General features: G+C 32.5%; 1 protein-coding gene across 1 annotated transcript; it reads right to left on the bottom strand.

The window, feature by feature from the left end:
• Positions 1-1718: 1718 nt before the first annotated feature.
• LOC108325158 (uncharacterized) lies at positions 1719-7125 on the bottom strand. The gene is made up of 7 exons (XM_017558179.2): positions 6765-7125; positions 5960-6031; positions 5800-5864; positions 4132-4267; positions 3973-4056; positions 2642-2734; positions 1719-2222 (listed from the first exon to the last, which is right to left on the bottom strand). The coding sequence occupies exons 1-7, from the start codon at positions 7014-7016 to the stop codon at positions 2217-2219; spliced, it is 708 nt and encodes a 235-aa protein (XP_017413668.1). The 5' UTR covers positions 7017-7125; the 3' UTR covers positions 1719-2216.
• Positions 7126-14544: the final 7419 nt, after the last annotated feature.

The raw sequence follows: 14544 nt of genomic DNA, 5'->3' as shown, positions 1-14544 counted from the left end.
GAATGCATAAAATCACGTCTTAAATAAACGAAATAATTTATAATTTAGATTTTCTTGTCAAATATACACATGATAGAAAAAACGTGAAACTAAACAAGTGGTACATCAATTTATCAATTTTCCAACCATAAGCGTTTATCACCTTATAGTTACATGTAACATATTTATAGGGACTAAAAATATTTAGTAAAACTATTTTAATAAGTAATTCACTTATTACTATTTTTAATTAGAAAATCAATAATTTTGAAATAGAGAAAGTATTTGTGAGATGAAGAATATTAAGTCATCACTTTCTATTTAAGTTACATAATAACATAGAAGCTTTCAAATTACTTAAGAAGGAAACAGTCGTAAAATATATGTACCATTCAATTCAGCAAAATTCAGGAAAAGAAAATGTGATTATAATTACACTAATCCTCATTTTTTTTTTAATTTCTTACTCCAAACAATCTTATTCAACAAAGTATAATGAGATATTAAATATAAACACCCTTCTCAACAAAGATTAATTAATTCGTTGCATTTTAAGGCATTAACTCGTCTTGTTAAACCTAAATCTATTCATATGATATGTATATATTTCAAATCGATTATCCATCAAGTGACTAATTGATGTGGGAAGAAAGAGGAAAATGAAAAAAAAAAAAAAAAAAAACAAAAGATGAAGAAAAAGTGGGTTTGATAAAATTTTGATTTGATTTTTGATTTGATTATTAGTGGAAGCTTTGGTAGTTCTTAATATTCTGTAGTTGGTGGTTGGTCCATCACACTAAGGATTATTATAAGGCAACGGGAATTATGGCACCAAACCAGGAATCTTAAACCCAAAATAATACACCAAATTAAAACTTAAATTAATAGAAAACGACATTCATATGATTACGAATATAAAATTCAAATTTCTTACCCTATTCCGTTGAGGTGTGTGTGTGTGATTATGAATATGATTAGAAGTAGAAGGACGTTTACCTACCCACAAACAATAACAACCCTTCAATACTAATAATTTCATAATCTTATTCAAATTATTCAAATTATCAAAGTATTATATAATTAAATTGTTGGATCTATAAAATAAAGACATATTGAAGATGTAAAAGTTAACAAGACCGAATCTACTTGAATTCCTACATATATGATCTCTTAAAAGAGTTGTAACTTTTGAAAAATGATATACTTTGTGTATTTTATTTTTGAAACCACTTGATTTTAGTCAAATGATATCAAAGATAGAATAAGGATAGGAAAAACAACTAGATTCTGTTCTCCATTTTCCTGCTCTTCTGTTTCTTTGCCAAGCAAAAAACACAACACCAACCGACCACCAAATGAAAAGTAAAGTATATATGTCACTATGTAAGACCCAATTATGAGTTCAATGAATCGTTCAATTTACTCATCACAACAGACTATTCATTCTCAGAGGTGTCATGATCCAAAAGTGTGTCATATTATGTGTTTCTTCTCTCTTGATCACATTATTTTTATAAGCAAAACTTGAACCAGAGATCTTGGTGAACAAAACTCAGTCTAGTAACATTTTCAGACCAACAACTTGTCTTTATTTGATTCCTATAAGAAAAAAAGTAACAAACCATTTCCAAGATAAATAAATAAATAAAAACTGCATTAAATTTTTCAGGGTCAGTTTAATTTTAAGAAATTTAAATCAAATCTCGTTATCAAAAGTGCAGAGCAGTAACTTTAGACATTTTTATAATGCTAACAGATTATCAATTGAAACTTGATAGTTTCAGTATACAGAAAGCTTATTACACCAAGCAAAACTATAAATTATAAATATTCCTACAGCTACAAATAAGCTAGTGTACAAATCCATGATGATGAGAAACAGTAAATTGGCGCATGAGTTTGATGTGCCAAAATATCAAGGGCTGAAAAAGGTGATACTATTACAAATTGCTGCTGTCAACATAAAGGACCTATGGGCTTTTTTGCCCCTCAAAAAGTTGACTCCACTCCTACCCAAATGCTTAATATTCACGTTTTTGTAGTACTGTACCACACTTGAGATATTCCTTTTCCACAGGAGGAAATAGGTGCAGAAAATTGCTCTGAAACATCACTTCACTTTGTGGTATTTTACCATGGCATGGTCTATATATACAACAGCAAAAGCATGTTGTTTCTTCTTATAATTGCTCAAATTTTGTGACATCCAGTGAAGATAACATCATCTGTTACATGACTTAAACCTGCAAAAGATACAACTTATATGAAGAAATGAACCAAAACTTCAACTCTTTTTTTTCTATCCAGGGGAGCAAGTGAGTGTGTAGAAAATAACCATCTTAGGGCATCCTTTATGGAACTTTCTAACATACACTAATTTTTTTTTTCTGCAGGACATCAAAAGTTATAACTTTGATCTTCTTAAAAAATATACTTAAAGGGAATAGCAAACTAAAATACCTTTAAGAAATAGAAGAGTTTACGTTAGTAAATTATAACTTTGATTTTCTTAAAATACAGCTATTGGTAATGTGGCCACTAAATCGACTAACAGCATAAAATTGGGTGGCCTAAATATATAATTCTCCCAATCATAAAATGAGAATTGTTCTTATTACATACACAATTCATTATGCTCCAATAGCATAAGCTAAAGCCATACCTGTCGTCTTCGGTTTTGTATCGCATACCAGGATCGTGCCATTGCATAGCACGGCAAAAGAACACCAGCAAATTGAAGAAGTGATATCTCAAGCTGCCATCAATCATGCCAATTTGGCATTTAGTACACATCAAATATACAAAGAACAGGTGATATGAAAAAAAGACTGAAATCATTTAAGTCCAGAGTCGGTAGATTAGGTTTCTAGACCTGAATTTTGATCATGTGACCCAATAAAATGTGGTGGTGCATAATAATAGTAGGTGGTGGCAGTGGAAAATCTAGAAAAAAGAGTTTTTCTTTTTAATTTGCAACCTTCCTGTGCTGACACCACCAAATGACTTTTCAACCAATGTACTAGCCTACCTTGTTGTCATTGCCATGTTTGAGCACACATAAATGATAAGGACTTTGGTATTATGAGGTGCCTAAGTCTTACATCAAGTAATATGAGATGCTCAATAGAGTAAGTGTTTAGTTTTCCCACCTTAATTAGTAGCTTTTGAGGTTAGATTTTCCAAGTGCTTGGGAACTTATCAATAACCTAACAGAAACTTCTAAAATACACAAAATTGAGATACTAAGTGGTAAGAATCAAAGAGCTAATCTGTCAGCTTAGCTAATTGATTGGAAAGCATTCAGTTCTTCAGTCTCAGTTACCAAAAGTATATTTCTTTTGATCAATCAAACTTAAATGATATTGATAATAACTATGATTTACAACTGAACTGGTTATTAAGAAGTTATATGCACAAATATAAACTTCATCCCCAATAAGTTGGCATGAAGGAATTTCAACAAATAGATACTTTCACTAGTTTATGCCATTTTGAGATTATTACCTAGTTCCATAAAATGTGTCTATTGTGTCAAGTCTGAGCGTGTGCTTACATCCCAAAGCTTATGCATGCTACATCACTGATAGAACTAGATCAGATATAGAATGACAAATCACTCTTTATAGCAGAAAATCCATCTTTGCTTCAATACCAATGTGGTATAGTATCAGAGGTGAAGAATATATAGTGGGAGTTCTCTCTCTCTCTCTCTCTGATTAGCTGGTGTCTGAGAGACTTGCTGGTCTCCCTACTCCTTTACTCAAATCATAAAAGTGACCACTTTTCTCTTAACTGTCTCAGAACCACCATATATCCACAATAACTCGGACTAGTTACTTATTGTTATTAATGGTTATTACTTTTTTCCACCAATAGCCCTAAGGTTCCAGTCCTCAGATTTCACTTCTATTATTCCTAACATAGACCCCCCTAATAAGAGGAATTAAACACACGTTTATTTGCCAAGAAAAGTTATCAGAACATGCTACTTACATTAAAGATTATTGACGTATCTTGTCCAGTTGTGGAGTTCTTTGTGACCATTAAAGCTTGGCGTACAAGCAAAATTATCAACAACTGCACAATATATTATCATCATCTCTCGGAAAGGATGAACCAATACACGTTTTAACATTATATCTGTTTCCTTACCAAGAGAGTGGTAGATCGTAGGCAAGCAATGCTACTGGTTTGTGACATGGCATAATCTTCATATTCAGTTTGCAGCAACTGGTGCTCAGCTGAAGCTAGATCAACATGCACATCAGCATTATTCCCAGATTCTTGCCTGTATATGGAACGATATAAATCTTACTTGAGGCAAAATCAATCATCAATCATAGATATTAAAAGAAGCACTGAAAAAAAGGTGAGCGCCAGAGGGACATAAACAAAACAGCAAAAGCTTTACGCATCTTTAACTAGTTGCCGCTATTGAAGTTTGGAAGGATAAGAGCGAGACAGACCCCACCATTTGGAATAGTGGTAATAACTTCCTATTTTACAGAAAAACAAGGAGAGAGGGGCTAGAGGGTAGATAGATAATTGGAGAGGGCCAACATTTGTTGATAATGCCAGAACAAGGAAAGTCTTGTAAATTGGCTTCAAGGAGAACGCCCATCATGCTTGTGATGTGTTAATAACATTACTCATGAACCTGGTACCTGGCGATTGAGATTGAGTTACACACCCAACCACAATACTGAAACAGTTTGAAAACCAAAAGTGAGACACAACAAACATCTCATTGACATGGATGAGATCGGTTAATTGTTAAAATGTCTCAAATGAAAAGCCAATACGATTTTACTAATACAACTCTCTATGATGAATAACTTGGTTATGTAAAAAATACTCAAATTGGAGTTGTCTGAATGATTGAATTGAAATTTGAATTAGAACCATAATGAGGTAATCTTGTTAGCCTTGCAATGGACAATACCTAATGTTTAAACCAACTTCTTCACTTATCACCTCTTCCGAATTCAAAGAAGCAAATTGATTCTAAATATTTCAAAATGCAGGCATATGGTTCTACATGATCCAAGGGGAAGGTGCAGAAGCTGGCGAGACTTTGAATTTCATATCTAATAATGGGATGAATAATAGAGCAGAATTGTGAATGATCAAAAAATAGATGAGTGTCTTTCTACTAGGAGCATAAGAGAGCATATAGAGAAATTAGATGAAGGACCTTTTGAAAAAGTTGAGGCATAAGTTGATATTAACTTTGTGAGCAGTTTGATTTATATTACTTTCTTAAGTCAATTTATTTCTATATATAAATGTTTATTGAAAATCTATCCAATTGCTTCCTAATATGTTTGTTGAGTTGAGATGCAATTTCTAGAAACAACGTTTAAAAATATTAAAATGCATCTAAATTCATCAGTGCAACTTCTTTCATCAGCAACTACAAAGACATATGTGGGAAAAAATTGGCTACATATGGATGATTAATTACACCACACCACTGGCTGAAATTAAAATCCAATTTCTCAAGATATTATTACTATAGATCCCTTTTAATGATTCTCTCCAAAATCCTTCTTGGTCTAACCATCTATTGGAAAGTCAAACTTCATTAAAAATTATTTACCGGATTCTATCTATACATCATGCAAGATCATTGTCCTAGGCATATCTACGACACAGTAATGAAGAATAAGCAGCCTAGGTGCATTTTAGGGCCAAATACCAGGCTTAGACAGAAAATCTCAGCTCACACAACTCTCAGACCTTGAGCAAAACCTTTCAGAAGGTGGAAATTATAAAGAAGTCATATATAAATCAGTTAGTCCAATACATGTTCAAAATTACCTTATATCAATTGCCGTAATTGCATTGCTTCTGACTGGTGGAAGAGAATAATTTGGTGAAAACTCCTAAAAAGTGTGAAAGAGAACTCGTAGCTTCCAATTTTAAATTTAGGCAACTCAAGAAGAAAAAATAGCACGAATGAGATGGGAAAAACTCCAACCTGTTTACAGATTTCACATATTGTATTTCCTTTCTTATTGCACCATCTCTGGATACAATTCCTATGAGCAAACTGCGTGCCAAGAAATGGTGAGCTAACATGTTTATAATCCAACTTGAAGTCAAAACTCAAAACCATGACATTAGTATCCAAAAGGATTCCCAAAACATCACAGAGCTCCCAATCCAGTAAAAGCTAAGCCTCTTCGTTTGTACAAAATGCAACAGAAGTCAACTAAAGTAAAGATTCGTGAGATAAAGCAGCATACCATGAATGAGAATAACTGAAATATTTTTCAACAACAACAAACACAGATCGTTATCCGCTAAGAAAGGTCAAATACATGGATCACACCACATCATTCAACTCAATAAAAGACAAAAGTTTTAGACAAATAGGAGGGCTGTGTTAGGCTTCGGCAGTCAACATCAAACTCACCACCATAACGTACACAGATCACTCACGACAGAAATGATTTCCATAAAAACACTAATTCAAGAAGCCATTTCATTGAGACAAGTGAAGACACTGCAAACACATGCTACTTAAAGTGAGTAGTGTGTCAAGTAAATGCAGGATATCTATACAGAGAGAGAACAGAAGGGTACTACCAGTTCATGCAACATGGCTCTACGAGTTGCTCACTAAAACTAAAGCTTCCAACTTTTAAGAAACGTGACAACCCCATCAACCACTTGATGTTTTATTGATCAAGTTACATTTTTTCCAACATGTAGAGGTAGTTGGTTATTTTGGGTACTGGGTTTGAGGAAAGTAAGAGAGAGGAAGTTGATGAAAAACCCACCTTGAGAGTGCCATTACAAGAACAAGGTGCCTCCATGGCTTGGACTTGATCTTCTTCCTGACATATTCTGCACTCAACAACAACATCATCATCATCATACTTGTTTGGAGAAGAGCAACACCCTTCTCCAGCATTGTCAGAAACCGGTATCATAAGATCAACTCCATGATCACAGGTTCTTGCATCCAGTGATCCAAAACAGGCCGTGGAGGCTATTATCCGATCGATGCAAACAATGAAGTGGTCCACCATTTTTGAGAGAGGGAGAGAGAGAGAAGAGAAAAGAAAAGGAGAAAGAAAAGAAAATAGTAGTGCAAGCGAGGGTGGGTTCCAAAAAGGTAACAGTGTTGGCTCACTACTCTCAATGCCTCGTTGAAGAAGTTTATGAAACAAACCGCAACCACTTTTATTCTTCTTTAAACCATCAATAAAGTGGTGCAAGTATATTTCTTCTTCAAATTACTGTGTTTAATTTTTGTACTTTCAAAATGATATTTTTATTTTCGGTAAGTTAATTTTTATTAATTACAAGTATGTAATCAATTGTAACTTAAATATCTAATTTATTTATTTACTAAAAACACGGGCGAAGCCCGCATATTTTACATATTTATAAATTATTTAAATTTTAATAATTAAAGGAATAAAAGTAATATATATATATATATATATATATAATTATAGATTTAGTTATAGAAAAATATATTTTTGTTATTGAAATAAAAAAATATTATAAGTAATATTACCTAAATAATTTGTTTTATTATTAGTAATTATTTAAAATTTAAAAAGATAGTTATAAAATGATAAAAGATTAAATAATTATTTTATTTATAATGAGTAATTATTTGAATTAAAAAAACAAGCTATTAAAATGATAAAACTGAAAATTAATTTTTTATTATGAATAATTATTTAAATTTAAAAAGAAATTATTAAGATAATAAAATTGAAAAAACAAAAAAGTTCAAATTTGTAAGCAAGTCCGATTTAATATAGGTTTTGGTCGGGTTTATCAACTCTTTTAGTAAATGATAGTAATTTTTTTGTTTAGGAGTTTTTAAATCTAACATTTATGGTATTGTATTGATTATAAATGATAGTGATTGTCTTTTTTTGGAAACTTTTAGATTTAACATTTATACAAGGACATGGAAAAACACTACAGGGATAAATACTATTTTTTAAATTATTTATCTAATAACTTGTAAAGAAAATGTATAATTCCTATGAAATGTTTACACACTAAATTAGTAAATGAAAACATTTTGAACAGAAAAGCAATAAACTATAAATTTTTATACTAATTTATTCAATCTAAGTTATGTTTAATTCTCTCTTAAAAATTGTTAAGGAGTTCTACTAATCTTTTTCAAGATTACACAAGTTTTGACTTTTTAAGATTTCATTGAGTATTCTCACCACTTTTTGTTACAACGAGTATTAGCACCACTCACTTATTGAATAAAGATTTCTTTTAACTTTGGTGTTATATAAGAGATAAACTTTTGTTTTCATAAAAAGCTAACTTATTTTGCTTATTGAGAGATTTCAATGAGAGATACTTTCTTTTCGTCTAATTCATTTAAACAGTTTGGTCTAAAAAATATTATTTATATTTTTTGCTTCAGACGCTATAAAATGTTTCTTCATTAGACACTATGGTTTTAAACAACTTTCTGTATATAGTAATATTTCATTTATTGTTTTTTGTTAAACTTCAAAACCTAGGTTGTAATAGAAGCAAGGCCTAATTTGGCTCAACGGAGCACATGCGAAAGCAAAATAGAAAATAGCACAACATAAGAATATATTAGACAATAGTATTGTATATAGGACTTTTTTGTTTTTTTCCTTGTTTTGTTAGGTCATCTTTTGTGTGTGTGTGTGTATATATATATTACCTTTTATGAAAGGCAATACAGAACACTGAATTCCTTTTGCATCTTTGCCTCTTTTCTCTCTTTTCTTTGTCTATGTTCTTTTATGGTATCAGAGCTCCTTCCTGGAGTGCTTCCCTTTTGCTTCTCTTCATCGTGACTTAAACAAATTCCAATAGCACAGGTCACGGTCAAGAATTCAATCTTAATTCTAGTGCCTTTTCTTACCCTAGTCTCATTCCTTCCAGTCCCTTCTATATTCATCCCAGTGAAGGACCTAGTTTTGTTTCTATTACACCTATTCTTATAGAAAATAATTACCATTCTTGGTCTCCCTCCTTTAGAATGGATTTGATTTCCAAAAATAAAATGGGTTTTTTGATGGGTTCCATACTTGTTCCTTCTTTTACAGATATCTCGTACCATTCTTGGGAACGTTGTAATACATTGATCATTCTTGGTTCTTTAACTATTTGTCTTCCTCCATTGCTTTAGAGTTTGTTATCTTCTTGGTTTAATAGCTTTTAGTTTCGCTGTAGTGTGTCAAGTTGGTCTAACATTTTAAAAAAATGTCAATTTCGTCCATACTTGATAAAATTCACCTCAATTAAGTTTCTTCCGTTAAATATGTGAAAACGGAGTTAACTTTTCTTTCTCTCACTTCTGCTCCTCTATAATGCATCAACTTTTTGTCAGTGCTATCATCATCTCACTATCCTTCATGTGATCCTTTATATAAAACATGTGAATTAATGCTCATAGTTTCTCCAAATCATAATGAGTTAATGATTAAACAAATTAAAATATATTGGGTCTCATTCCTAATTTTTGGTATTTGTCTAACTCTCTCCTTCTCTAATGTATAAATTATAAAAATTTAAAATATACATAAGAATAAGATTAATAAAAATAATAAATATGATTTCAACTGTGAAAAAAAATCTTCAAAAATTTAAGTTTGTGTATAGTATATAATTAAGGGTTAACTAGATATTTTATTCCTAAACAATTTTAAAAAATTGTATTTTTTTTAAACTATATTTATTTGTATCGAAGGAAAGTTATGTAAAAGTAATTTTTAACAAAATATATGTTTAAGTTATATTACACTACAATGTAAAGTTCTATTATTTTGCCTTATTTTTATAAAGGAAAAAAACCATAAATTTATTTTAAGGATGAAACACATTCTTAAAAATAATTTAATAAAAAAAATATATTTAATTTTATAATTAATGACTAAATAATATAGATATACACCTAATATACCAGTAATATTTACTCAATAAAAAAAAGCTTTATCTTGACATAAGTTTTGTCATTAAACCAAATTAAACGAATGGAGTGTGTATGAGCCTTGTAAAAATCATTATATTAGAGTAAAAGTTGCTAATCAATAATCTTAAAAGTGATATGAAATAGTAAAATCCACAGTAATAAGATTTAATGTATTTTTAGTGGATTTTACTGTGCCACGTTAATTTTAACATATTTTTTTTACTACTTTTTGTGTAATGTAGGAGTTTCATTAGATTATTATTTTTCTAATTAATATTTTATTTTGTTGTTGAAAAATATATATACTCGTTAGGAAGGAATTGTTTTTTATTCTTATAATTCAACGTTTTTACAACTTTTAAATTTTGTTATCACTTTTATTACATTAAAATAGTCTTATAAAACTCATTTTTTTAATTAATGTTTATGGGTTAAATATATTTTTTATTTTCAAATTATTATAAAAGATTATTTTCGTTTATAAATTAAATTATAAATTATTATATTTTTACAATTTATGAAAGTAATATAAAATATATTTTCAACTCATCAATCTTTCGAATAAAAAATTATTCACACAATAAATAAATAAATATATATATATATATATATATATATATATATATATATATATATATATATATTTATGTGTTGTTTTTTAAGTTTCAACCTTTAGAAAGAAAACATAACAAGTCTCTAATATTAAATTGATAAAATTCTGATATAACAAAAGTATATATAATTACTTCACAAAATATTTATGCGTTAGGAAATAAACCATACCACTGATAAAAAACTGACAAGAGCTGCTGCGTTGCAGAGAAGTAGAAGAAAAAGAAAGAAAAACTAACGATGTTTCCGCATATTTAACGAAAGGGACTTGATTGAGGCAAATTTTATCAATTATGGACGAAATTGACACTTTTTTAAAAGGTTGGACCAACTTGACACACTAAAGCGAAACTAAGGACAAAGAAGGCTATTAAACCACGCCATTGATATTTGGACAGATCTTCGATAATATTTTTCCCGAGGTGATTTGCTTCGTATAGTAGAGGTCCAGGAAGAAATCGTTGGCCTTCATTAAGGTTCGAAATTTGTCTTTGACTATTATACTGTCCTCATGTCTCTTTGGGATGAACTAGACAATTTTCGCCCCTTTCCTATTTACATTTCTTCTGCCAAGACATATTATCAACAAGATCTTATTATACTCTTCTTAAATGGTTTGGATGATCGATTCTCAATGGTACGCTCCTAAATCTTGCTTATGGATTCTCTTTCTTCCATCAATCGTGCTTTCTCCATGGTTATCCAGCAAGAGTGCCAACATATCCCATCAATGTCATCAACAAACATTGAGGGAGTCAATCCGTTCATCAATGTCGTCGGTTCCTCCTCCCACAACATGAGTCATGGTGGCGGTCCTTCTCTAAATGGAAGTTTCAAGCAAAACTTAAATAAATATTATTCCTACTGCAAGCGAACTAGCCACACCATTGATGTGTGTTATAGCAAACATGGGTATGCTCCCAGTCACCCTCGTTATCTCGATAAACCACACTTCAACGGCGACAATGGATGCAATGACGTCGGCTCTTCCTCCTCTATTAACAGTGTCGTAAAAAAATGCATCTCTTGATGGCTCACAAGTGACAATGACGACAACCCTACATGAATCAAGGTTTACTCTAACCCAAACTCAATATCAACGAGTAATGGATCTTCTAGAACAACCAAATTCTTCCTTAAATGATGTGGGCTCAAGTGTTAATGTCTAGTCCTCAAGTGCTAATTCTTCTCATATCAAACAAAAGGGCCCAATTTCTGATTCTCTTAGTATTTCTTTCCTTTTGTGCACCACCACACATGTTCTTAACTCCAACATGCACCCTCACCATCACCGATCATTGTCCCATGGATCATAAACTCCGGTGCAACAGATCACATTGCGTCCTCTTTACATCTTTTTCAAAATTATTCAAAGATAAAACCTATTGATATATATTTACCCAATGGTACCATTGTCAAATCTTATTTTTTGGGTACAGTCCAATTTTCCCTAAAATGAATCCACGATGTACCATATGTATCAGAATTTAAATTCAATCTTCTTTCCATATCAAAATTAATTTCCTCAAATACTCACTTATATTTTATGATGATTCTTGTCAAATACAAGAAATGGACACGTGTCAAATGATTGGTTTGGCTAAATTGACAGAAGGTCTTTACTATTTATAAAACAAAAAGGAAGGAGAAAACCTTATTTCTTATGCCAGCAATGTTGTTACCCCATCTTTATCCTCAGTCAACCTATGGCATTTTAGGCTTGACCACCTTTCTGAAAAACGTCTCAATGACTTGCATAATAAATATCCCTTTATTCCAAAGCATGTTAATGAAAATTGTCATATTTGTCTTCTTTTAAAACAAAGAAAATTGTCTTATACCTCTAGGAAGAGTAAAGCTTCAAATACTTTTGGTTTAATTCATATGGACATTTGGTGTCCCTTTTCTACCCCTTCTCTTCATGGTCACAAATATTTTTTAACCATTCTTGATTATTACAGTCGATTCACTTGGATTGTTTTATTAAAATCTAAAGCTGAGGTAAAAACACATGTCCAAAATTTCATTGCCTTTGCTGAAAATCAATTCGACACAAAAATCAAATGCATTCGCACGGATAATGGTCCAGAACTTTTTCTTAAAGATTTCTTAGCATCTAAAGGCATCCTTCATCAAACTAGTTGTGTTTACACTCCCCAACAAAATGGAAAAATTGAAAGAACACATCAACACATTCTTAATGTTGCTCGTGCACTTATGTTTCAATCTCATCTTCCTAAACATTTTTGGTCCTATGCGGTTAAATATGTTGTTTATTTAATTAATTGTGTTCCCCTCTTTTGTCATTCAAAACATGTGCCCCTATGAGCTTTTACACAAACAAACACCTGATTTTTTTCATGCTTAAAATTTTTGGTTGTTTATGTTACGCTCCAAACACACTCCACGTTAAAAAATTGATGCTCGCACTACAAGAATGATTGAGATTATCGACGGTCATAAGTCGTCGGTAATGTATAAAATTCGTCGGTAATTAGCATTTACCGACGGCTTACCGATGGCCAAAATATCGTCGGTAAAAACGTTGTCGGTAACCTTTACCGACGGATCTTTCGTCTGTCGGTAATTACCGAAGGCTTTTGGCCGTCGGTAAAGCCTTCGGTAATTACCGAAGGATCTAGGCCTTCGGTAAATCCGTCGGTAAATGTCGCGACCTGGTTCATTTTCTTCCTCTTCCTTCGTCGCTGTGTCAATTTGTTTTTTCATTTCCACGAACTCCGCCACCAAAATGGCATCACGCGAGTAATAAACTAATTTCCAAAGTATCAAACAACCAATTTATTTGGAATAGTTCAAATCATAGGGAATCATGGAGAGTTTTTTTTGCAATTCTCAGATTTGTAAATGTGGTGGAGAGAACGGTGGTAGAGGGCACGGTGGTGGAGAGAACGGTCGTAGAGGACAACGGTGGTGGAGGGCAGCGGCGGTGGAGGGCAGTGGCGGGAGGGCAGCAACGGTGGAGAGCAACGACGGTGGAGAGCAGCGGTGGAAAGCAGCGGTGGTGGAGAGCAGCGGTGGTGGAGAGCAGTGGTGGTGGAGGGTAGCGGCGGTGGAGGGCAGTGGCGGTGGATAGCAGTGAAGGTGGAGAGCAACGATAGGAAGAAGTATTAGACTGAGATAGAGAGAAATGAGAGGAGAAATGAGTGTTTGCCACATATATTGGCACTGGATGCGAAGCTGGTCTCGAAAAATTCCGCTTTTTTACCGACGGTCAGAAGCCTTCGGTAAATCAGTCGGTAATGTCGTCCAACGAAATAATGGGCAGGAAAATTCCCGCTCTTTTTACCGACGGCCAAAAGCCTTCGGTAAAATCCGTCGGTAATGTCGTCCAGCGAAATAATGGGCGGGAAAAATCCCGCTCTTTTTACCGATGGCCAAAAGCCTTCGGTAAATCCGTTGGTAATGTGCATGTCACTTACCGACGGCCTTACCGAAGGGTTTTGACCGTCGGTAAAAAAGATAGAAACACCGTCGGTAATTCCGTCGGAAATTAAGATATATCGACGGATATTGATCCGTCGGTAAAAATCCGTCGGTAATATTAATATTTTTTGTAGTGTCGTTCCCGTGAGAGAGTCTTTCTTGATTTTCAAACTAGAACAAAGGGATATGTTATTTTTTATTTGATTTCTAAAACTATCTTTATATAGCGAGATGTTTTCTTTTCTAAATTTCATTTTCCCTTCACACCAAATTCCAGTTCAAACACCACTATTCCTCACATCACTATTTCTACTCCTTTCATGGATCCATACCTTGAACACTATCAACCCTACTCGGCCCAACATTCACACAATCCATTTATTTCTCATGATTCATCTAACTTCTCACCTACTACTCATAGATCTTAATCTGACCCACCTTTTACACAATCCCAAACCACCACACAACAAACCGACACAAGCTAAAATAATTCATCGCCTAACCATTTACCATCATCTTCAGATACACAACTTTCAACATCACTTGCACCACCCCTTCGTCGCTTC

The sequence above is a fragment of the Vigna angularis genome, chromosome 1, assembly GCF_016808095.1.
Source record: "Vigna angularis cultivar LongXiaoDou No.4 chromosome 1, ASM1680809v1, whole genome shotgun sequence".
Classification (NCBI taxonomy): domain Eukaryota; kingdom Viridiplantae; phylum Streptophyta; class Magnoliopsida; order Fabales; family Fabaceae; genus Vigna; species Vigna angularis.
This window is presented reverse-complemented; position numbering and strand designations above follow the sequence as displayed.

Coding starts and splice junctions, on each gene's coding strand:
- LOC108325158 (XM_017558179.2), bottom strand. CDS start 7,016: ATGGTGGACCACTTCATTGTTTGCATCGATCGGATAATAGCCTCCACG. Junction 6,032..6,764: donor CTTGTAATGGCACTCTCAAG/GTGGGTTTTTCA, acceptor CTTGGCACGCAG/TTTGCTCATAGGAATTGTAT. Junction 2,735..3,972: donor ATACGTCAATAATCTTTAAT/GTAAGTAGCATG, acceptor GATTGATGGCAG/CTTGAGATATCACTTCTTCA.